The sequence below is a fragment of the Microplitis demolitor genome, chromosome 10 (assembly GCF_026212275.2).
Source record: "Microplitis demolitor isolate Queensland-Clemson2020A chromosome 10, iyMicDemo2.1a, whole genome shotgun sequence".
Taxonomy (NCBI): Eukaryota; Metazoa; Arthropoda; class Insecta; order Hymenoptera; family Braconidae; genus Microplitis; species Microplitis demolitor.
In genome coordinates, this window is record NC_068554.1 from 1747600 (window position 1) to 1774073 (window position 26474).

A 26474-nucleotide genomic window follows, 5' to 3' on the forward strand; every position below is an offset into this window, starting at 1 on the left:
CGGGAAGAATAATAACGCCATCTAAAAAATTGACACGAGGTTAAAAACTAAGTGACTAGCACCGAGACAAAACCGGAAATTTATCGAATCAGGTTTTCCTACTATACTGCAGAGGCAGACAAGAAGAGCGTTGACCACATGCGTTCGTGTTCGAGTTTTACCTTTTTTTTATCTCAAATAAAGTTCGGAAATGTACATTGTTTACGTAATACATGATTATGATATTATTTCCGGTTTAAAGTAAGACGTGTAGTGGACTTAATTAGCCATGTAAATAAACCTGACGCATCTGTTATTTTATTTTTTAAAATTTAACTTATCGCCTTGTGAGCCATCCGATTTTTTGTCTGCCATATCTTTTAATAAATCCCACTCACATATAACGTATGTATTATAACAATATTAACAATTATTTAATACCGTAACTATATATATTTTAAGTTATAATAATAATAGTTGAGTTTTCATTTTTATCGATTTAATACTAAATACGCCGAGTCAGCGTGCACGTTTTCCTAAACCTCGTGTTCATTTTTTAAATTTTCATATTTTATTATTTTCCGCTAAAATTATTGACATTAATTTATTTTAATTTGAATTTCTGTCTATTAATTCTGTGATTTTTAAATTTATTACCAGGTAAAAAATTTTTTTCTTTAAAGTTCATACATTTGCACACAAATATATATATATATATATATATGTTCATATATATATATATATATATATGTGAGCGGTATCTTGTAGCAATAGTGTCGTTACATGTCTTGTGTAAAAAGAATAATTACTCTTACTTTAGTTGAATTTATCACTACAGAGCGCAGCACGTGATCATCATTAAACTCTGGGTATTTTTCTACGCACGTTTAATATTTTATCAAGTGATAATTGTAAACGTGTATAATTAAACGTGTATTATAATAATAAAATTGTATAACAATAATAGTAATTCAAAAATTCAAATTTTAAATTATAATAAATAATTAATGCGTGGTGGTAATTAATAAGATAATGAAATAGCGATGCATTGGCTCCGATAAAAATGAATATTAAAATATGTTTGATGATTAACATTTAAAATGTGCGGTAATGGATCATAAATAGCAGTAATAAAAAAAGGTGGGTTTATTTGAAAGCTAATAATTTAAATAATAATTTAAAAATATTGTAAGCGGACGTAGCGGCGGATACCTCGTGTTTTTGTCTCTACAAATAATTCAACATGGCTACCAAAGTGGCTAGTGGTACTCAGGGTAGTACTGATGCTCATGAGGGCCCTGGTGTTTCTTATGCCAGCGTGCTAAATCCAAAGAGTGCCGGCGAGCCGCTTCAGCAAACAGCAACCACGAAAGAATGTAATAAAGAAAATATTGATCAATTACACTCAGCTGCTAAGGAACGTGTTCCTTTGCAGAGCCAACATAATAATAATGTCCCACGAGGTGGGAGGAATAGTCAAAAAAATGCTAAGAGATTTAATTCCGGGTACTATGGCTCTAAGTATGAGCGAAGATATCATGGTAATACTGGAGGACATGATGAACGTGATGGTAAAACCAGTAGACCGGATAATTATAACCAGGATAAGAAGGATTTCACTCAGCGCAATCGAGTAAATCAGCAACCGGATGATAGATTAAGTACTGATGTCACTGGAGATGGAGACTTTCAGACAGTCGCTCCGAAGTCTGCGAGAAGAAAAGAAAAATTTCAGGAAAAATATCGGGATCATCATCACTCTCATAGGGAGAGACACAAACAATATGACCGGCACAGCAATCCGAGGAATCGGAGCCCGGGCAGCAAGGAGAGAACGCACAGAGAAAAAATTGAAAGACACTCTGGCGATCATCCTCCAGCTAAAGATCCTAAGGATGTTAAAGATGACAAAGAAGAAATGGAGACTAACAATGAACCCCAAGCACCAGTTAAATATGTCGCAGCACCACTGCCTGCTGTTAATCCCTGGACCAAAAGCTCCCTCGCTCAAACTGCTACTGGTTCAGCAAATCCTATTCCACCTGCACCCGTCAGTCTTCCGGTTCCGCCACCGCCGGCCCCTCCAGTGCAGATGCAGAAGGAAAAACGGGTACTGCAACCACAACAGCAAGGAAAAACCACCGGTAATTTTAAAATTTTTTAATTAATGGAGATCGTAATTAAAGTATGAAATTATTTGTTCTTTAGAAAATGCACCAGCCACCAGCGTTCAGCCAACGATCGTCAAAGCACCGCGTGATAGAAGAAAATTTAATCAGAAGGTATTAATGAATTTGATATTAAATATATAAAGTATGAGTTATATAAATTTTATCTTAATTGTCTGTATTTATTTTTTTTAGGCAAGTGATTTTACAGATATCGGTGATTGGCCATCACTCGGAGCTCAAGGCGAGGTGAGTTTTTATAACAAAATGTCTGGTCATATTTTAAAAATACTGTACACTGTAACTGAGAGATTTATAATTTGCAAAATGCTAGGATTCCACAAAAGAATAATTATTTGTGGATGAAAATAGTTTTGCTACATTGATCGCAAACGCTTAAATTTTCGAACGATATTATCATTCATTTGTATCGTTCTTGGATTAATAAAATGCGTTCGCACAGTATTTTGTCTATCATAATATCAATTCCTCTACAGTGACAGATTATTTTCGCGGTTGCGGTAATCCTGATGTATTTTGATACAGAAGAAGCCACCTGTACCAATATCCAAGCAAAATGGCCTCGTGAAACAGCCGCAGCAGCAACAGCCTCAGCAGCAACAACATCCGCAATCTCAATCACAATCGCAACCTCATCAAAGTAATTTTAGTGAAAAAACCGGCGCCGTCAGTGAGGTCAACAAGGAGAAAGAAAACAAAGAGCAGAACAATTGTCCAGAGGATAGTGATGAACATGCAGATATTAATGACAAAAATAGAAAGAAAGGTAGTCTTTATTGTAGAAATAATTTTATAACGTAGAATATTTCGTCCCCTTTAAAAATAAACCTCGTAACTAAATTTTTTTCGTAAAAAAATATTCCTTAGTACTGCTATTGCATAAAAGTTTCAAATTTGAATAATTATCCCAAGTAGCACAACTTTAAGATGTCAACTTTAAGCAAGTAGAGACAACTTTGTCTTTTAAAAGGATGACAAATTTTTTTTGTCTTAGTCACCTTTTTTTGGTATAAATATGACATCGAAATGTTGTGTTTCCTGTTTTATGTTAATTAAACATCATTTAGATGACTTACTTTACCACTATTTGTCGTCACGTGTCAAATCTTTTAACCAGACATTTTTTTGTTGACATAAATGTTTGATTATTTTGTCAACATATTGATGTCTTGATATGTAAAAAAGTTGCCTAAAAACTGATTTCTTATTGATGTCACAAAGGCAAGTCCTTGGGTGTAACAGAGTAGATTTTTTGATCAATTTCTGCAGTTATGAGATTTATCCAAAAAAGGGGACGATTTTTTTTTTTTTGCAAAATGTTAGGACTCCAAAAATCGATTCTGATTCTTGGATCAAAATAATTTTGCAAAATGAAATGTAAACGTTTAAATACACGGATAATTATGGAATAAATTAAAATAATTCTTTTTATGTTAAACATTTGCACAATATTTAATTTGTCTTAATTATAAATTTTATCATTTAGTATATTTTCTTAAATAATATAGTGAATAAACACAAATGGGTGCCATTAGAAATTGATATTGCAAAAAACAGAGGAAAAAGAGAACGTTCACCAAAATATCAAAGGGAAAACAGTCATAGGGAAAACAGTCATAGGGAAATCAATCATAGGGAAAAAAATGGCGAATGTAAGTTTTGTTTTTGTAAAATAAACAGAGGATGCTCAATTTTGTTATCGTTATTTGTTACATCTGTTATGTTATGCATCAAGATATTTATTGTTTAATTTACTGAACAAAGTTGTTTGTGTCGATAACGTTAATGTTATTACAATTAAACACTGATATCATGTCCTTCGGCGAATGCAAATTAATAACACGCTTATCACAGCAGGAGGTCAACAAGAAAATAAGATAACGGGAGTAAGAAAAAAAAGAGGTATAAGCAAGCGATAAATTAAAACTATTTAAGGTGTGTTTTTTTTTTTATAAGCGATATTATTTTACAGGATTATGAAAAATCGCAACGGGCATCCTCTGATTCGAGTTATTTATTTATTTAAGTATTTATATTTATTCAAATTATTTAAATTTATATTTATTGTTACAGTTTATGAGGAAGGTAACAGAGAAAGAGATCATGAGAGGTCAGGACATGGGTACAGAGGTGGACGTGGTGGCTCAAGAAGCTACAGAGGACGAGGTAGGGGCCGTCATAGCGGACGGGGAAATTATAAACACAGAAATGATGGCGATTATACAGAATATTTTGTAGAACGTACTCAGGTATTTATTTGAATTGACATTTTTTTTTTTTACAGAATTTTTAAAATAAAATTTGATTATTTTACAGTTAAATAAAATTGCTCATGTCGATCCGTCGTATATGCTGCCTTATATGGGAACATTTTATTTCAATAATACCAATTATCTTAACTACGATATTCCGACTCTAAAAAAATATATTAGAAAACAAATGTAAGTTTCTGCAGTTAATTTTTAAAAATGATTGTTTGTCAAATGCTTGTTTATGATGAATCTGTTTATTATTGTCTTCTTTTCCCGACATAAATATCGTGTTGATAAACTTTGATCTGAATCAAGAGCATTTGTTAAATCTGTAATTAAGTAAAGATTAATAATTGTGGACATAATAAATTATATATTTTTTTTTATTTGCAGAGAGTACTATTTTAGTGAGAAAAATCTACTTCGCGACTTTTTCATGCGTCGGAAAATGGATATGGAAGGATTTCTTCCTATCACTTTGATAGCGTCCTTTCCCAGGGTTCAAGCATTGACGACAGACGTCGTAATGGTGGTTGCGTCAATTATCGAGTCGGACAAACTTGAAATGATTGATTGCTCCAAGGTTATTATTTAATATAAATTTAATTATATGTACATTATCTATTATTTTTCCAACAATTTCGCAAAGGGTAACATGAGCTGTAGGAATTTTTAATTATTTAATAACGCTTGGAAAATTTCTCTGCAATTTATTAAGAGCGCCTCAGACATTGCCGCTCTTTTTAAAAATTTTTAATGAATTTCTACTGTCGTTATCGAAATTTTATACATCAATTGGGAGTCAAACGAAATTTGGAAAATTTCAGGAAATCTTCATGGCAATTTTATTATTCAAATTTTGTAGACTGAAATTTACTCAAATTTCATTTAACTTTCAATTGATATAAACTGTATAATTTCTTAAAAATTCTATTTCGCCGCAATTGTCTTTTTTTTAATTAATGTTTTAATCTTTAAAAATTAATTAATAAAATTTAAATACACTTATGACAGTTGAAAGTCATTGCATATTTTAATAAAAAATTTTCATGTCACTATACTTCAAAATGTCAAATTTTTCAAGCTAAAATTTGATTGATGTCAATTCTAAATAATTTTTTAAAAAATTTTTAATTAATTAATTAACAAAATTCAAATATGGTCATGACAGTTCGTCATTGAATTTTTTAAAAAAGTGCGGGGTATTTTCTGAGAATGTTCTTACTAATAAAATATATAATTATGTATTGGAATCAATTATTTAATGAATTATTAGGTGAGAACTGTAAATGATCCCCTGAAGTGGCCAATACTATATGATTCACCAAATCCAGTTTATCCAGATGCGGAAAATTCTCATGTCATTATTGCACAACCAGAAATGTGTTCATTAATAACACCTATTACATCAGAGTTTTGTCCAGCAGCCACACCTCTTTCTATTATTCCTACGCCACCACTACCTCGTGTTCTTCAGTCAGTAATAAGTCCATCGGAAAGAATAAGTGAATCTGAAATTATTTCATCGTTGCCTGGTGAGACATTGAATCCTTATGTACCGGAATTTGTACCAATTGCTACGGATATTAATAATCAACCCACAATGATCAGTAATGATAACAATTTATCATCGAATGTCCAACAAAATTTATTCAAATCAACAAACAAAAATTTATCGCCATCGCCAAGTAAAAATGATACGCAGACATCACAATTAAATGGATCCATTGAGCCTTCAGATAACGATGTTTGGAAAGAAGTTAAAAGAAGAGTCAAACAACCGCCGAAAGATAAATTGGGCGAAAAAAATTTAGTAAAAGATCATAAAGAAGAGGAGAGAGAAGAACTGGATTTTCAATTTGATGAGGAATTGGATACTCCTCCCCCTATGGGACGACACAATGCATTTTCTGAGCTGTAAATATTATTATTATTACTATTATTGTATGTTGTAATAAATATATATCTTATATAATATGTTATGTTTTTTAGATCGGAAGATGACGAGGACTATGAACTTTCTGATAGAGACATAAACAAATTGCTTATCGTAACACAAACTGCAAACATACCATCTAGAATTCCAAAACACGAAGGTCATGATCGTACAGGAGATTGGACGACCCGAGTTAAAATGAGCCAAGATTTAGAACAAGCGATTAATGATGGATTATATTATTATGAAGAAGATTTATGGACTGAAGATGGACAAAGAGTAAGATTTATTTATTTATTTACGCTGGAGGTCGTCATGCAAAATTTTACATGTTTAGACCCCTCCCCTCCCTTCGTCATTTTCTGTGACCTCTATCAATATTGCGTCACAAATGATAGACCCCCTCCACATAATATATATCAATTAATAGAACACAAATTAATATTTGAAATGATAAGACTAATAAATTAAAAAAAACCAAATGTGAATATATATATTTTTTTTTTTTTTTTTTTTTTTTTTAAGTATGGATCATCATCTTCGATTGGTAGCTATAAAACAGTCAATGTAATAAGTCGAGAAGCGTTTGAAAAAATGGCACCCAAAGCTCCCCGAAAAGCAAACCCTGAAGTACCACCACCTCCACCACCGCCACTGTCATCGTCAGATATGGACTTGTCCCAGTCGTTACCAAACCAGGCCTCAAATCTTGATGACAAACGAGAGCGCAGAAGCCGCCGAAATGAAAGACGTGGTGCTAGTCGAGGTAGAAGAGGAACTGCTCATAGATTTTATGCTGTTGTTAAAGATGAAACTCCGATGGATCCTCGGACACCGAGAAAACGTAAAACTCGTCATAGTAATAATCCACCTGTTGAACATCACGTCGGTTGGATTATGGACGTCAGAGAACATCGGCCTCGAACTTATTCTACTGGGTATATATTTTTATAACTTTAAGGACATACTCAGGCAACCCCTCCCCCACTTGAATAATATTCAATAATTTTCAATTTTAAAAAATTGAAGCATTGATTAAAAAATAAGTTATAGTTGTCATTAAATTGATGACAATTTGGAGTTGAGCGAAATTTGACATCAAATTTTAGCCTGAAAAATTTGACACTTCTAATTATTATTGACATGGAAGTTTTATTGAAATTTATTTTCCATTTTCGTTTAACTTCTAATTGATGTCAACTGTAAACAATTTTTTTTTCAAATCTGTCTTGGCGAAATTATCCTTTTTTAAAATTAATGCTTTAATTAATTAATTAAATTTGAATACCGTCATTAGATAAAAGTCTGACAATAATCTTAATTATTTCTAATTATTATTAATTATTTTTGCAGAAGTAGTACAGGTACGAGTCCAAATGAAGGTTTTCTTGCCAGTAGTTACGGAAGTCAGCCTTCATCATTGCCAGCATTTCAACATCCAAGTCATTCAATGCTTAAAGATAACGGTTTTACCCAACAAGTTTATCATAAATATCATTCACGATGTCTTAAAGGTGATAAATTTAAAATTATAATTATATTAATTAATTAATTATTGTATTATGTTTTATATGATGATTCTATTTATTTTTGTCTTCTTTTCCCGACATAAAAATCATGTTGACAATTTTAGATCTGAAATAAAATTTTATTATTATTTTATTTTATTTAATTAAATGTACAAATAAATATGAGGATTTTTTTTTAATTTCAGAACGATCAAAACTGGGAATTGGACAGTCGCAGGAAATGAATACACTGTTCCGTTTTTGGTCATTCTTTTTGCGTGAAAATTTCAACCGTAAAATGTATGAAGAATTCAGATCAATTGCTAAAGAAGATGCCGCTGAAGGTTATCGCTATGGTCTTGAATGTTTATTCCGATTTTATAGTTACGGTCTTGAGAAAAAATTCCGGCCACATCTTTATAAAGATTTTCAAACTGAAACAATGGCTGATTATGAAAGTGGTAAGTTTTTTAATTATTTTTTCATTAATTAATTTTTAATAGAAAAATTAAAAACCCTAAGTCCGGTCAGTCGCATTTAAAATATAAATTCTGGCTAAACTAGTAGAAATATCATAAAAATGTATAGAACAAATTTGATAGCTAATTAAATTATCTAGAAAAAAGGTCTCATTAAATTTTTACATAAATCTAATTACGGCATAATTACAACTGGAAATAAGAAAAAAAAATTTTTAATTAATTTATTTTCTATATAACTTCGAAAATATCAGAGTTACGTCAATGAGCATCAGGACCTTTTTTGTAGCAAATTCAATTTCCTAAAACTTTCCTCTAAAACTTTTTTTTCCAAAATCAATAGTTTTCTTATAATATTAAAAAAAGTAATTTATCGATAAAAAATTAAAAATAATTTATTTTAAAAAAATGTTTTTTTGTATTACAGGTCAATTGTACGGACTAGAAAAGTTCTGGGCTTTTATGAAATACTACAAACACGCTGACAAGTTGTGTGTCGAGCCTAAACTACAAGAATATCTTTCAAACTTCAAGAGTATCGAGGACTTCCGCGTTGTCGAAGTAGGCGCAGATGGATCTTAAAAAAAAAAAATTCGAAAAGCTGAGAAGCGTTTCCTAATCATTGTGTTTTTGATACAACATCTTTTACTGGTTATGTATAACAAGTTATTATTTTTTATTATTTTTTTGTTTGTTTGTTTGTTCTCCAATACGCTGATATTTGAGAAACTCCAAGGTTGTATTGACAAGGGACGTAATTTAAAGGGTTTTTGATTAATTAATTTCGGATGTTAAGAACAATTACAAGATGTCAAGTTCTATCGCACGGTCCAATGTCATATATTTGATTTATTTTAATCACTAAAAATTTATCTCATCGAATATAAAATAGAAAAAAAATGCCTAAAAAGTAGACTAAGAAAATTTAACGTGGCCTCAGTAAAATATCAAAAATCTATTCAAAATAATTTTTGATATTTACAATTGCAAATATATAATTGACATCACGCCATCAATTACTAAGATATCGGTAAATTAAAATTATTATTTCTTTTTCTTCCAAGTGATTACATCGTCTAGGGTAAGTGGCTGTGCATACATACGTTTTTAATAAATTGTAATTAAAATAAACTCAACAATATAAACATTTTAAAATCATTTAAAAATATATAAATGCTTGATTATTATAAATTTTATGACAACTGGTTTAAATTTGATATTTAAATATTTGTCTAGCTTACAATATATTGATACATTTATAGTTTGTTATTATTTACTGCGTGCAGATTTATATAAAAAGAAATCAATTATTTTTAATTTTATTGCTTTAACTTAATTTCAAATTTAAAAAAATAATACTGCTTAGCAAACAATTTATAATTTTTTTATTTTTTTATCAACAATTTTATTAAAAAAAAAAAAAAAAAAAAATATGCACATGTAGAAAATTTAAAAATCTACAAGTGCAATTTTATGAAATATTTTTTACTACTAATTAGTAATTATTTATCAATAATTACTACTAAAAAATTAGTGATACTGGTTAGTCGATGTCTAATAATTTTTGGATTTTTATAAAAACGATAAATTTTGAAAAAAAAAAATATTTTTAAAAATTGCTTTTATAGTTTTATAAATTTTCTACATGTGCATATTTTTAGTTTTTTTTTTTTTTTGCAATTTATTAATTGAAAAATAAATCCAAAAATTAAAAACTTCTGCTAATTCCCGAAATAAAAATTTGCTTTTTTTTTTTATTGATTATAATAATAAAAATATAAATAATTGAAAAATTTTTTTAATTACCGCAGATAAATTGCAGTTTTTTTTCGATGTCTTCCAAATAAATGATTAATTATTAATATTTTATTTTCATAACTTGAATATTTAAAAAAAAACTATACCGACTCTGCCACAAAAAATAACCAATTGAAAAGTAACTAAAAGACGAAAATCATATTTAATAAAATACGTACTAGTTTCCGAACATAAATATAGACAACAAGTTTCATAATGGAACTAAAAAAAAAGAATATAAATTTCATTTGAAATTTCCACCATTTAAACATAAGTGTAAAATTATTTATAATTATAAATATTTTAGTAGCTTTATAATAATTAACTTTAATGAAAAATTATAGATAAAAAAACTACCATAAGTAAATATACACAAACAAGTTAATTGTATGCTATAATTATTATATATTAATTGGTACGAAATATAAATATTGGAAGAAACAAATAATTTAAGATCAATCCAAGTAATTGATAATTAATTTATAAATTTATATAATCATTTATCGATAAATAAGTTGAACGCTTTTATTTTAATTTGTTGAGCTTAAAGTTATATAAATATAAAAAACTAGGGGTAATGATATATTTTTTAAGATGGTAAAAAAAATAAATCTATAGATTAGTTACAATGCATTTTTATATAAATTTGTTATTCAATAACGTTTTTTGTAACAATAGACTGAGTTATTTTTTCAACTGTACTCTAAATTATAAAACATTTATCAGGTAAATTTTTAAGTCTGCTCAAATTAAATCGTTTGTTAAATATAATTACCGTAATAATTTTTAAAATTCATTTAATTAAATTGTATATTTATATAATAGTTTATAGATTTTAAAACAAATGTTCAAAACTATTATACATTAAGATATTTTTATATTAAGTACAATTATTATTATTATTATTTAGATATTCACTTCGTAATCATTTATCATTTAATTGAATGTTTGCTTTGTGTAAAAATATAATTAACTATTGATTACTGATTACTGATTTAAAAAAAAAATTACTGGATAATTTTACGGTTGAAATTCCTTTCATTAAATCCGACAATAATTTTTTTTACAAAAAATTTTTCTACCCAAGATTTATATTTTTGTTTCTGCTCGATATATATTTTTAGAACTGTATAAATTAATTGCAAGTATAATTAATTAATTAATTGATTAATTGGTTAGTAATTTAAAATAAAATATTGAAAGCTTCTGCCATAAATAACTGCAGAGTTCACGTTATTAAAATCTTTAAATTAAAGATAATTAATACGTACCATTGTTAATTATAATTTATATATTAATTATTTTTTAAGATTTATTAGATCATTAGAATATAGATTGTCATTGCGAGCGACTATAAAAATATAACTAGATTATTAAAACAAAAAGTTTTATTAAAGTTGAGAATTCAAAATATTTCGCACAAAATTTAATGATAACACTAATTGGCTGATTTTTTTTATCCGTAATTTTGAAATTTTTTTTCTGAAAATTATTATTATTATTATTTACAGTAATTATTTATATTTTTACTTGCAAAAGATATTATTGATATTTTATTTCATATTTGGAGTTTGCGAATCAAATTTGAATCGAATCAAATACGAACTTTTCTAATAATTAGTAACTTATAATAATCCGAAAATTTTTTAATTATTCTAAACTTATAATTTGTAATTTTTTAAATTTCTTGATCTGAATCGAGAAAATTCTGATCAGCTTTCAAATAGGGCAGAGGTACCATTTTTGGACATGTGATACTTTATTTTAATAAATGAAAAAGTATAAAATAAAATCAGCATTTTAATAGCGGGTTAAAAGTATCTTTAAAAAAAAATATTGTAAAAATTAATTTTGTCATTGCGTCTTTTACAAATTATTTTATTTAAATTTTTCAAGTGTCCAAAACTGGCCAAAAATGCTACCTCTACCCTATTTCATTTTTATTTAATGGAAAGCTTGATATCAAAGTAACCACTAGTCATTTTTTTGTAGATTCATATCAGTTCTTTTCATACCTCCGACAAAAATTTGAATTATTGCAAAAAAATATTACAATTTTGAGTCGTTAAAAAAAAAATTTTCAATTATTAGAAAATTTATGAATACGGAAAATTTTAAATTATTAGAGAACTTAAAAATAATTTGGAAAGCTTCCAATTATTAAAGAACTTACAAATAATTTGAAAAGTTTCCAATTATCAGAGACCTTACAAATAATTCAAATTTTCAAATTATTAGAAAACTTACTAATAATTAAGAAAATTTTGAATTTATTCGATTCAAAATTCAAACTAATCGCATCACCTTATTTTATATATGAAATAGTGCCTTGGATTTAAAAAATTTCAATAACTAAAAATTTTTATTTTTATTTTTTTTTTATTTTTTTTTTTTTTTTTTTTAATCACAAATTTTTTTTTTTTTTTTTTTAAATATCACAGCCTCTACGCGAATAAAAAGCTTAATAAAACAAAATAAAAATAAAAAAAATAAAAAAATGTGTATTCTGAATAACAATAACAATAATAATAAAGAAAGTTATTTGCATAATTAAATAAATTAATTTATAAGGAGCGTTAATAGTTGAGACATAAATGTCTATCATGTAAATATTTAAAAAACAATTATTAATTAGTTTACCTTTAATACTGATAAATATAAAAAAGTAAAAAAAATTTAAACACTAAAAACAATAAAAAACAATAAAAACAAAAAAAAAAAAGATATAAAGTAGAATGCTGATAAAATAATATTGTATAAAATAAAAATAATAAAGATTAATTTGTGAAAATGCATTGTACGTATGGGTGACTTTATTTCTTCTTTAAATCTTGTATATGTATACTTTGGAATATTGTAACGTTTTGTGAATACATAAAATAAAAAAAAGTAAAAAAAAAAAAAGAAAAAGAATTTAAACAAACGGATGATAATTTATTTTTATCAGGTTGTTTTGAAGTAACGGCAAGTTTTATTGACTTATTCCCTGGAGTTAAAGCTTTTTGTGTGAGTAATAAATTAAGTTGGTAAAGGGAACAAGTTTAAATAAATATCAGTACGCAAATTATTAACTGTAACATGCAATATCTTTGAAATAATAAAAAAAGGGGATTGCTGTGAGGAGGAAAGAAGACGATGAAGAAGAAGAAGAAGAAATGGGGTGTGTAGAGATATAGACACCGTTAGAATATGTATATTGCTTTTAGCTTTAGTATTTCTAATGTTTTATGATTATGACTGGCGTTTACAGGCCACATGGCCTACGTTGGTTCCGGTTTCCAAAATATTCCTCTACTTGTCAGTTCTTATATTGAATTTTCAAACTATCATTAATTTGTAACGCGAATTTACGTATGATGTTTATATGGATGAAAAAATACCCAATTTATAGATTGGAAAAATAAGGTTTTTTTTTTTTACATGGAAATTTATTTTTATCGCGGGATTATACGAAAAATTACCTCGGAATTTAAAACAAATTATTTGAAGTTGATGACAAGTTCGAATGTCAAAAATTTAAAATAAATTATTTATATATTTGAATTTTTGACAGATGAAATTTCGCACTGGAGGTTTTTAATATGATGTAGTACTTTATGACAATAAAAAAAAAATGATGACTGAAGTTAGCTGACGTCTAATAATTTTTTGATTTTTTGTCAATAACAAATCAATTGCGAAAAAAAAATAACTAAAAATATGGACATGTAGAAAATTTAAAAAACTATAGGTGCAATTTTTTGAAATATTTTTTTTTTTTATAATTTATCGTTCTGAAAATATTACAAAATTAGATGTCGGCTAACTTCAGTATCGTAAAAAATGATGTGAATGTAGCAGACATCGGACAAATTTACAATTATTAATAAATAGAGTAAATAATTGATAAAATAAAATTTAAAAAAAATGGGCATTTAAAAAATTTTGAAATTAATAAAAGCATTTTTTCGAAGTATTATTTTTTTTATTATTTACTCTATTTATTTATAATCTTAAATTTGTCTGACGTCTGCTACATTCACACTCATTAAATGGCGGAGTAATTATGCAGTAGTTAATTAGTTTTTGTAATGATAAACATTAATAATAATTTGGAAGAAAGTTTTTTTTTAATTTTGAAACCAAATAAAGCGAATGAGTAAGAGAAAGATAAGTTAAATCAATTTGTTCGAGTAAGCGAGGAAATGGGTGACGTTTCGTCTTAACTTTATATTTGGTACGAGAAAAATTCCTTAATAAAAATAAATTGATACTTATTTTCTTAGTTACAGACAAATTAACAAATGGCTCAACTCAAATTGAACAATAATTTTTTTTTCTTTTTTTTTTGTTATCAATTCTTGGGAAAATTTTATTTTTGGTAACTGAGGAAATTTTCACAGTGCCCCTACTTTTCAAAAATTTTCAATGACCCAATTGTCAGCTTGTCAAAATTTTATCGTTTTAAAAAAATATGAAAATTTCGCTGGATATCGATTTTAAATAAAATTACTTCCGGTTGATATCAGTAATAATTAAGAAAAAGCCAGCCAAAAAAATTTGAAAATTTGAATTTTAAAATCGACATGATTTTACTGGAATTTATTTTTCAAATTTTGTTTAACTTCCAATTGTATATTTTTAAAAAGTGGTGAGGGATTGTCTAAAAATTTCAAATTTCATAAAATATTAAAAATTTTCTAATTGAACTGAGAAATTTTTACCCGCATTATATTTAAATTTAAAAAATTAATTGATGACAAAAGTAATTAGAGCATGATATATTTACCGAAATTGGAGATGAATAATTAATAATTAATAATTAATTGAAAAGATAAATTACCAAATAATTACATAATTCAAAATTGAAATATATTAATTTATTGATCTTTGGCTAATACATTTATACTTCCAGATAAATTCATAATTTATAATATTTCTTTAATTGCAATTATAATAAAATAGTGAAAAGTAAAAGTAAATAAAGTAGATAAGATAAGAGAATAATAGACATTCAAAAATTCCGTGAATTCTGCAACAGATGTCTCAGTCGAGGTGAATTCATAAACGGTAACTGACGGCCAAGACGTGGTGCAAATAGAGGCGGTGGCGGAAGCGATAATTGACGATGCTCTGGATTTATCTGAGTGTCCATTAGATGATACAGCTCGTTGTCTTTACCAAGTGCTAAGTATCTCTGGAGTAAATTGTCTTCTAGTTCACGGCCTAATCTTGGTGTGAATTGTGTCGAGTGTCTCTTATCACCCGTACCTGTAAGTTATCATTTTAAATATTTAATTACTTACTTATAGCAGCAAAAAAAATCATCGACTTTTTTAGCGGGAAAAATTTTGAATTTACCCTGATAAGAAACCAGAGCCCAAGGACCAGAGTTTATTGCATCAGCGATAGTATTGATGTCATCATCATTAACATGAGACACTGGCCCAGATCTACGTCGACGTCCCAGTCTTGGTCCAAACCACATAGCGCCCGAAACTCCGTTACTAGGTCGATCTGCGCAGTCAGGTCCTAAACATAATCCACTGTCGTTCTCAACACTGCCGTCTAAAAAAACACTCACTTTATTAACAAAGAAACAAAAAGGTAATTAACATAATTAATTTAAAATGCATACCGTAGTCACCAGACACCTGGGTGATAATCATCACCAGGAAGAGAATCGCAACACCGAAACCAAAGTTTGATTCAAACACAGACATCTTGGTCTATCCCGTTAGAATGCTTTCGGACAAGTGATACTGGACTAGCAGAAGATCCAGGTTTTATAGCACCCGGATGAGATTAAGGGTGGAGGGTGGATAAAACACGTGCGAAATCCCCGAGGTTATTCACGTTCCTGTCTCTGACAGTGTAAACTTTGTCTCGGTGTTTGTTGAAACAATCTTTCCCTTTTTTTCTTGCCTTCTTTCTTTCTTTATTTATTTCTTTCTGTCCCTATTCTTCACGGGAAAAACCCAATAGGTGTCTAAGTGTGCGTATAAAAGATCAAGGTATTGAAAATACCACCCGCGTGCAATTTCGACAAGCTGGTGATTTGTCTCCATTTTATTTAGACTTACAATCGTCCATACTCAATGAATCCCAGAGGCGTTCTATATAAATTTAATGTACGAGAATAGCTCGGATACACCCACACACTTTAAGGAAAATTAAAGACCGCGGCGGGTTAATTTTAATCGGGAAAAATACGCTGGGTAAAAAATACTTATGATTTATTTTTTTTTTTTTTATAATAATTTTAACTGAGGTTTTTTTTTATTGTCAATAAATTGTTTTGTTTGTTGAGTTATTTTTTATCTGTGTAAGCTTTACCTCATACTGTGTAATAGATGAACTCTGGGGTGTTGCGCCCACCCAACTATCAGTTCCGAGTTAAAGTTGTCAGTCGAAAGATTTAATTTCGGGGATCAAGTCGCTGTTGAATCCTTGAGATGTCAATGAAATGCGTTTGACGTATATTTACGTTTCAACTGACGTCATGATATCATCTCGAATTTTTATTTATGTTAATTATTATTAAGTGCAGAGAGATGTGTTGTTTACTGAAGTGTTTTATTTAATTATCAATTTTAATTATTTTGTAATTTAATACACGCTTCAATTTATATACTAATTTACTTAATGATCTTCAGGCAGATAATTTTGTTATTTATTACAAATGTATATTGAAATAGGTCAAACATATTTGCCTTCATTTAATATATTATTGTTAGTATCATTGAATTTATTTGAAATTTCGCGGTTTCGCGGTATTTATTTTTAAATTTTGACTTGATGTTAAAATGTAAAAATCGGGAGTAAATTCGGAGTAATTATGGATTTTATTTGTTTTGATATTAAAACGTCTTTTTTTAGGAGAGATTTTTACTGCGAACCAGAGTTTTAATATTAAAATAAACTCCTTTTAAAAATGAATTTTACTCCGAGATTAAATAAATAAAAAGTCATCCGCTCCGATTTACTCCAAATTTACTCCACGTTCACTTCATTAATTTTTTAGTTTAACATTAAATTTATTTGAAATTTCGCGATTTTGCGGTATCATATATTTTTGGACATAAATTAATTTTTAATTTCTGCTGGGGAATTTACAAAAATATGAGTTGAATTTAATTTCAAAAATTTCTTCAAAATTATTAGTTATATTTATTGTTGCAAAACCTAAGTAACCAGTACTGTATAATTACTGGTACTTTTTTATTTATTGTCTTGAAATAATAAAATATATAAAATAAGTTGAGCAAAAAATTTAATCTGAAAGTAAATCTTAACGGATATGTGGCAATTTTAAAAAATAAATTTATGTGTATAAGTATATAAAGGAACGTCTTCTTAGATATATTGACGTTTTTTTTAGCCTACAAGTTTCATAGAGGTTTAATACTCATATAAAAGTAAATAAGCCGTCATAATTTTTTTCGAGCTTTAAGTATCGTGTAAGTGTCGAGAAGATGCATCTGTGTTCAAGTATGTTCCCACGTATCTTTTTTTCTCAATACTTGACTAGTGTGTAACTTATACGGCTTGAAAAAATATATGTATATTGATAATTTTTGAGTAATAAAGCTAAAAAAAAAGGTTTTGTTCGTTGAACTTGAGGAATTAAATTTAAAGCTCTTGAGTAGTTGATTGCTATAGATAATAATGTAAGTGTACAGGGTCAAAGTACCGTTTAGGTCACTGCTCATTTTTTGGACATACTTTTTTGTAGTTAATGAAAAAATATTTTCAAAAACTCTATTGTAATGTGATAAAAGTATTCCATAGAATTTTATAATTCAACTAGGGCAGAGGTACCATTTTTGGACCACTGAAAACTCAGTTTTGGAAACTTTAAATATTTAAAAAAAGTAATTTTTACAATGCGCATGTCATAATTTTTCAAAGGTGTTCGAAAATATTCGTAATATTTTTTAAACTTGAAATTTCACTAAAAAAAAAAAAAAGATAAAATAGATCACTCTTAATGGAAAGTCACAAAAAATATGTCAATTTTTTTTTGTATTTTCAAAAATTCAAAAATCATTTTAAAAAAGTTCGATACTGTCAGATTTTTAAATTTAGAATTTCGAAGACTTTTGAAAAACGTCATGCGCATTGTAAAAATTATCTTATTTAAAATTTTCAGGTGTAATTTAGTCTAAGGTGGACAAAAATGATACCCCTACCCCTACCCCTAGACTGAATTATGGAATTATATAAAATGAGATGAGATGAGATGAGATGACACTATACTACTATTGACTTATATTGTGCTATAGACTGGATTGCTGGATAGTATAATGGTTTTTTGAGTGGGAATATATCCACAAAGGGGTTTGAGATCAAGCGATTAAGCTGTGAAAATTAAGGGTAGATAATGTCATTTATTTTTTCCTTTACCCCTAACTACGTCACCACCAGAACACTATTATATAACATTTTCCCGGAGGGTTTCACGCCATGTGTGGTTGTGTTGCACTTGAAATGAATCTTCTGATTAAATTACATTCGAAACCTTTACTATTTGTATAATATCTACTTTTGATTACTCAATCACTATAAATTGTCATTAGTTAATTCAATCACAAGGGTCATTATTATTTTTTTTTACTCAAGTTTACTAAATATTTATTAATATAATTGAACTTTAAATAAATTTTCTCTGATCTCGGCTATAAAAAATAAAAAAAAAAAAAACATAATTTGCAAACGTGTTATTTTTAAATTTTTAAACGCGGACGTAAAAAACGCAGCTTTTTTTATTGATCGGTTAGTACATTCTAAATTAACTTGATACTATTTCACGCAAACTTAAATGTTTTTTTTTTTTTAAATCAAATACTTTTTATTGAAAATAAAAACATTTAAAGATAAATATAAATAATTAATTTTTTAAAAATTTAATAAATAAAAAATAAGTTTTCTAATATTTTTAAATAAATGATTTTATAACTATCATTAATTATTCAAAATAGTATTTAAATTTACGAGATTAATTAATTTCTTTTGCGCCGATAAGAAGTTATGAAAAAAAAAAAAAAAAAAAAAAAAAAAAAAAAAACGTGTAAAGTTTCACGGGGTAGCGGCTTCACTTATCATTATTAAAGTACCTGCGTTTACTCAACTATTATTATGACTCAGCAATATTTTACTAATAATTTTTATGGAAGAAAAATTTTGCTACGAATTATTTGAGTTTAACTTTGCAATTAATTTTAAATTTACCTCCATTACAAACTTGGAAATTTCAAGTATTTTAAATGTCAAGTATATTTCAAATATTTGTGTTTCGTTATGAAAATTTGATTACTAAATTTTACAGAAATTGTTGAAGAATTTTTTAAATTTTTCCCGCGTTTTAAAGTATTTGAAAAATTTCAAAGTACGTGTTTGAATTTAGGACAAATCAGGGCGCAAAAGTAAATTATGAAACAAAATTTTGTATAAATAATTTTTTAATTGGCCCATCATGCCCCGGACATCAATTTTTGTCAAAATTATTCCGCAATAACAATAAATTCCATCGAAATAAATTTAAAAAAATTAGTATCCGGTATTCAAATTCCAGTCATGGGGTAAGTGTGCGTAAATCCATGCATTTCAATCCGAAACGGGTTTGAACACCCTCACCAACAACGCACACTTACCCCACCTCTAGAACTAAATATTCATTGAAACTGACGATCTTGCCCCAGTGCCGCTAAATATAAAAATATATTTGTTTATATTCAAATATTTGATAAAAGTATTTTTTACAGATGTCTAATTAAAAATATCAGGTATAAAATTTCTGTTAAATAAAAAAAAACATCAATGGAAATGAATATTTTTTATTTTAATTTTATTTCTAATGATTCTTTATACAATACTCTATACTGGCACTAGATCTTATTCTTTAGGCGTTTAAATATCAATATAATTAATAAAACAATTATTTCAATAACAAAATAATAAAATACAGCTGCAAAATAAATTCATATAATACTTGCTAGTAAATGCTTCAGCATAAATAAAATTTTTTTTCACATTTAAAATAATAGTAATAATAATAAATGATGGCCTTAAATTAATAATAAACCATAGGATACATTATTTACAGACTAATCCAAAAATTGAATGATATATACATGAGTATTTATGTATATACTTTTTGTTAAAAACTATGGATTAAACATAACTCTCTTAAAATCTATAGATATTCTATTCTGGATGAAAGATTCTATTGTAACTGACTGACTGTTAGAGTTGCCGACGTCGTGGTTGATGGAGATTCTTGCTTCAACTCCTGTGCCCACATGTGCTGTGGCCATCCAGTTCTTCCTTTACATTTTGACGTTTCTTCATAAAAATTACTTACATTCTGATACGCGTCATTCTGTTTAAAAAAAAATCAACAAGAGTTAAAAAAATTTATCTTCTCAAGTTTTAAAATTCAAAAAATTATGCAGAGTAAGGGGGGCAAAATGGAGAACTTAAGGAAAAATTGAATTTTCGGACTCGAATACGTAAATTTTTTTTTTTAATGATTTTCAGTGAATAGAAAAAATTTTCAGCTGCAGTTGGCATTAAAGCAATTAATGGTAATTAAATTTTTATTTTTAATTAATTGACAAACTATTAAATTAATTGAAAACATCTAATATTTACCGAATGGTGTTGCGATTTATTTCTTTTGTTACTCGATAAAATTTCCGCTCGGAATGTTTGAGGTTCATCTTCTTTGTCACTTTCCAAAACGGCCATTAAATATCCAATGTAAGAAGCAGCTAATCGAAGAGTTTTTATTTTAGATAACTTGGTGTCCGCCGGAACATTTGGAATACAATCTCTCAAATCAGCAAAGGCATTATTGATACTCTGAGTCCGTCTTCTTTCTTTTTTATTAGCGGTATTTCTTCTTTTAGGCCTTATAATTAATGTCGAACCGGTGTCATGAGTGATTGAGTTCATGTGGTGGTGAAGACTAAGCTGAAGGTGCTCCGAAGATCCAGCAGTAGATATATTGTTGTTTTGGTGATGAGTTACTGACATGGAAAAATCAATGTGACTTCTGATATCGGGTTTCTGTTGGCTTGAATTATGGTGATGATGATGTTGATGTGGTTCTTGGTACTGTTGATGCTGAGAGTAATGTAAACTTGAAGAATAAAGTTGTTGAGGTATGGAGTGAGAGTAATGTTGAATTGGAGATCCGTATATTGAATCTTGACCACTGAATTCTTCGATTGGCAATGGGGGAGTTGATGCCGTTGCACTTCCGGCGTCAGAACTACCGCCGGATATGCCTGAATCTCCTCCACAGCAAATTGGCTGACGGTCGACGTCGGACAAACCCATGGAATCTTCAATAAATTACAAAAAAAAACGTGCTTTTGATTCCGGGCAATGATATAAATATGAAGGATGCAATTATTATATTTTTCATATTATCTGCGGGTTCCATGTCTATTTTGTCGGTCAAAAGATGACAATTTGAGACCAATACTATTTGGAGAAGAGAAACTGATCAGTTTCTTCTCTGGGAAAGGAGTTTATTAATTTTTTTATAGAAAAATCTCTGGATATGTCAGGAAAGTAAAAAAATAATATGAGAAAATATCTCTGTATCAATGCAGGTAATATGAAAAAAATGTGTGATGGGAAATATTCCGTTTTATAAAACGCGATTTCAGACATTGGGTGACGTCCGTCAACTTTATCTTCGTCTGAAATCGTCTTGTTTCATCCCTTGTTATTAATTGTGGAAAAAAAACTGACAATATTCTGATGCTAAATTTATTATTACTCTCTTTTATGCTGAATTAGCAAACTAACGATTTTGAAACATTGCAGACTAAATTTTGAATATGAATAAAAATGTATAAATTGTGGAATAAAAATTTAAAAAATTATAACTTTACTCTGTAATTATGATGATTATTGTTCAAAATCGTTACTTTTCTGATCACACTGTGGGTTTTCAAATTATTCATCACCAAAACATCCCTAATTTTTATGAATATGAATGAATTAGAGATCAGACAAATTTAAAAATATAAATAATTAAAAAAATAATATTTCGAAAAAATGGACTTATTAATTTCAAAATTTCTTAGATGCCTATTTTTTCAAAATTTAATTTTTTGCATGATTTACTCTATTTATTAATAATTTAAACTTTGTCTGATGCCTGCAACATTCACACTCATATTTAAAATTATAAATTAATACAGTAAATAATTTTTAAAAAAATATTTCGAAAAAATGGACTTATTAATTTCAAAATTTCTTAGATGCCCATTTTTTCAAAATTTAATTTTTTGCATAATTTACTCTATTTATCAATAATTTAAACTTTGTCTGATGCCTGCAACATTCACACTCATATTTAAAATTATAAATTAATACAGTAAATAATTTTTAAAAAAATATTTCGAAAAAATGGACTTATTAATTTCGAAAGTTTGTAAATGCCCATTTTTTCAATATTTAATTTTATTAATCATATACTGTATTTTTTAATAATTTAAAATTTGTCCATCTGCTGCAGTCACACTAATTAGCAGTAAAAATTACCAGTTTTTTTCTAATTACAAAAATCTATTCGGATGACTGCTCTGATTAGAAAAAAATAAATAACACAAGCTGCATAGTTTCCTACTTTTCGATTTTAATTATTTCGCTAAAAACATTCAAATAATTAATCATCAAATAGATGTAAAAAAAATTACCATAAGGTCTTTGACTGACGTAATGATAGGGTTGATGCCATTGCGGATAATAATCAGTATGAGCTTCATATTCTCCCAGCATTATAATTAATAAATATATTTTTCACCAAAACAAGTTACCAAAAATCACTTCAGTTCTTTTGAAAACAAACAGTATTAATTTCAAATCACTATCATAAATAACAACAAATTGGAGAAGTACAAAATGACGTCAAGTTTATGAATTTTAAAAAAACACACTAAATAATTAAAATAATTAATTTAACAAATAAGTCAATTTTTGGAAACAAGACTAATAAGTAGTTGATCAGACGCGTGCGCGATCTAAGATGCTTTCAAACTAAGACTGATTCTACACGTTTCAACATCATCATATTATACTAGCAGCAAAAATGAATATAAGAACTACATAAGTATATTTTTGACTTTTTGTCGATGTTATCTTGATCCAGTGGCAAGTGGGCAGACCCCAGTGTTAACCATTTAGCTCCGCCCAAAGGCGGGGTTATCTTCACCCACGCGAATATAAAACATAGTTGTACTGAGTTTAATTCAATTAGTAAATTGCTCTCAAGTCAGAGTGGGATATGATTTAATGCTTTCAAAAAGTTATATTCGATAAAGAAAACTAATTGCCGATATTAGTTCTTCCGAATACTTGAGGTTACATTTTTTTTTTTTATTTAATTACATTCTTATCTCATATATCTATACATATAGCCGTGCAAAAAATTTGTTCTGTTTCAAAAAAAAATTTTTTTTAATGGAAATTGAACTTTATTGCAAATTGAAGGGATGCAGAGACATCCTTTACTCAATGGCTGAGGACTAGTAGATATCAGCATGTATACATTTTTTTTTATTTATTAATAAATAAATATATATAAATATATTTTTTATACTTTACAGGCGTTTTAAAAACTTGGTCCTTAATACCAGACTACTTTGCATGAAGAAAAAGATGTCCTTTGTGTTGACAAATTTCATTTCTAGGATCAGGTAATTTTCTAATTGTTTTCGAAAAATTAATAACTGAGTTTAAAAATTTGAGAAACTTTTGAAATTTGAATTTATATTTTTTACTTTGAAAATATTCAAAGAAAGAAAAATTTCAATTGAATACTGTTTGGGCAAGTTTACGAAAATTTTTGAATAAAAATAATGGAATGGAAATAATGGAATTTGAAAATTGTGCTGGTTTGAAAAATATGAAAAATAAAAGACTAAATCATTCACAATTGAACGTTGTTTTATTTTTTATAAGAATTTCAAAAAAAACAAGATCTGGAAATTGAAAATTTGAATTTTTCAAAGTTCAAAAAATGATCAATTAATTATTTGAAATAATTAAATTTTTTTTATGTATTTAAAATTATAAAGTTAAAAAAAAATTTATTACGCATAAGAAAATAAAAATTTAAGGATTTCCGGGCGCCAAAAATCTTTAAGGAAAAAATATATATAATTTTTCGTGGCTAGTCCTGGCGCCGACCTCCCTCGAGGATGAACAAGAACTTAAAGAAATCATAGCAAACCGCGCGACGTGACCGTAATAAAATGTAACTTGAACCCATACTATAATGTCCATGAAAAATAGTAACAGTATTTTTGACCTTAGAAAAATTACTCAAATGTGAAAACACACTTTAATAAAATACGTCTTTATTCAATGCAACACCGAAGTGTAGACAAAATATAATTTTTTTAAAATGGTAACTTATTTTTTAATGACAATGTTTTTATAAAATAAACATTGACAATTTTTTTTCTTGAGACTAATCGGTGATGTTTAGATTATAAATTTTATTGTATATAATCATCTAGTCTTTATCAAATTAAAATACTTTTGAATCTTTTGGTTGTATACATTATTTTTATTAATGTGCTTGTAAAATGTATATAAAAAATTTAAATCGCTTTTTCAAATTAAATGATACTTTTTAAATTTTCCCACGTTAATATTTTATTGTACAGTAGCGTTATTATATTAATTAAATATTTTTAATATTTGACTTCATAACTTATTTTTATTTTTTAATGGCAAATAAAAATTTTTAAAAATAAAATTCAAATGAATTTAAATTCTTATTAATCTCAGGCCCATCGAAAGCTAATAGACGATTAATTTTTGAAACTGATAAGTCAAGTGCTCGTTGAGTTATTAATAACTTTAATTGATTTTAATTTTAAAACAAGTAGAGAGTTTAAACATTAAAATTACGCGGGAAATTTTTGAATTTTTAAATTTATAAATAAACGCCGCTACAAAAAATTATTTTATTTCAATTAAATTTTTTGCGAGTTTTTGCAGATGCGACTAATCGGAGTGGATAATTTTTTTTTTTGTACTTAAGTACCTTTGGATTTTGAACCATCTGTTGCAATTATAAAAAAAAAATTCTGCAACGTTTAAATATTTTTTTGGCGGGAAATTTTACAGACCGAAGTTATTCAAATTAACTGTAAAAAAAAATTTCAAAATTAATTTTTTTATCAAAGCATTCATAAAAAAAAATGATTAATTTTTACACATCATGTCATAAATTTGTAATTATTATGATAAATATTATATATTAAATTAAATAATGAATTTTTTTATTGAAATTATTTTCTAAGCACTTGAAGATTTAATTTATGTATAAACAGCAAATCATTACGTTTTTTTTATGCGTCATTTTTAAAGAGAAGATAAAATATGTGATAAATTATAAATTGTAACTAATAAATAATTATATGATAAATTTATGTTGATTAAACATTACGTGGTTGACGCCTACTATGACGTCAAAATTTTCAAATAATTAAAAAAGAAACGAAATAAAATTTTTTTAAAATTGCCGCTCTTTTTTTTTGAAATTTTTCTTTAATTTTCCGAAAAAATTTTGATAAGCTGGGTATTAATCACGAATTATAAATATCTGAACAATGATCGTTAAACCAAAAATATAAAAGACTTAAAATAAAAAATAAAAGTAATGAGAGAAAACAAACTACCGTCAGTTAAACTCAATAAGTTTACACGGGTTTAAAAAAATTGAGTTCTAATAACTTGCATAAATAATCAGCTTTCCTCAACATAAACAACTTATGATGAAAGTTATAAACTGTTAAAAAATGAATTAATTTTTTTTTTATTTAATGTACATATATAATGTAAACATATTTTTGCTCCATAAAAACTCGGGTATCACTTTGTATAATTAATTATAGAACGAACCTACTCGTGATAAATTCCCCTTATTAAAAACTACTTGATTACATTTATTTTACACCATAGTACATTTATTTTTTTAAAAACTTGTTCGATAGTTACGATAATCTAAATAAAGTATGTAAAAATTAACTTCATATTTTTTAGCGCACATGTTTTAATGAAAATAAAGCATTGATGTATGGAGAGGAAAGTTATGCTTGGCCTAAGAAATTTTTTGCATTTGAAAACAAAAAATTTCAAGATCCTGAAGATAACAGACAATTAATAATTTTTGAATTTTTTTTCCAACGAATTAATTAAAAAAAAAATAAAAATAAAAAAATGCACATGTAAAAAATTAAAAAATCTATAGGTGTAATTTTTTAAAATCATTTTTTTTTTATAATTTACAGTTTTGAGAAGGTTTAAAAAATTTTTAGACCTCG

At 27.3% G+C, this 26474-nt stretch overlaps 3 protein-coding genes across 8 annotated transcripts; 1 reads left to right on the forward strand and 2 right to left on the reverse strand.

The window, feature by feature from the left end:
* Positions 1–69: 69 nt before the first annotated feature.
* On the forward strand, positions 70–9752 carry LOC103571782 (la-related protein 1). 6 transcript variants are annotated; one of them, XM_053742692.1, is made up of 16 exons: positions 71–639; positions 800–1119; positions 1173–2123; positions 2188–2261; positions 2343–2396; positions 2694–2934; positions 3677–3820; positions 4242–4417; positions 4485–4609; positions 4814–5003; positions 5697–6337; positions 6413–6635; positions 6882–7294; positions 7710–7870; positions 8071–8325; positions 8771–9752. In XM_053742692.1, exons 3-16 carry the CDS (start codon positions 1223–1225, stop codon positions 8923–8925), a joined length of 3753 nt encoding a protein of 1250 aa, XP_053598667.1. In that variant the 5' UTR covers positions 71–639; positions 800–1119; positions 1173–1222; the 3' UTR covers positions 8926–9752. The 6 variants fall into 6 exon arrangements, with proteins under 6 accessions (XP_053598669.1, XP_053598667.1, XP_053598665.1 ...); XM_053742694.1 differs by having other exon boundaries at positions 70–639; positions 800–2123; positions 2697–2934; XM_053742690.1 differs by having other exon boundaries at positions 818–2123.
* A 5381-nt stretch (positions 9753–15133) lies between these two features.
* On the reverse strand, positions 15134–16257 carry LOC103571880 (PBAN-type neuropeptides-like). Its single transcript, XM_008550203.1, has 3 exons — positions 15758–16257; positions 15481–15687; positions 15134–15390 (listed from the first exon to the last, which is right to left on the reverse strand). The coding sequence occupies exons 1-3, from the start codon at positions 15840–15842 to the stop codon at positions 15134–15136; spliced, it is 549 nt and encodes a 182-aa protein (XP_008548425.1). The 5' UTR covers positions 15843–16257.
* A 3872-nt stretch (positions 16258–20129) lies between these two features.
* On the reverse strand, positions 20130–23238 carry LOC103571783 (heart- and neural crest derivatives-expressed protein 2). Its single transcript, XM_008550076.3, has 3 exons — positions 22836–23238; positions 20773–21467; positions 20130–20500 (listed from the first exon to the last, which is right to left on the reverse strand). The coding sequence occupies exons 1-3, from the start codon at positions 22915–22917 to the stop codon at positions 20345–20347; spliced, it is 933 nt and encodes a 310-aa protein (XP_008548298.1). The 5' UTR covers positions 22918–23238; the 3' UTR covers positions 20130–20344.
* Between the last annotated feature and the right edge of the window lie 3236 nt (positions 23239–26474).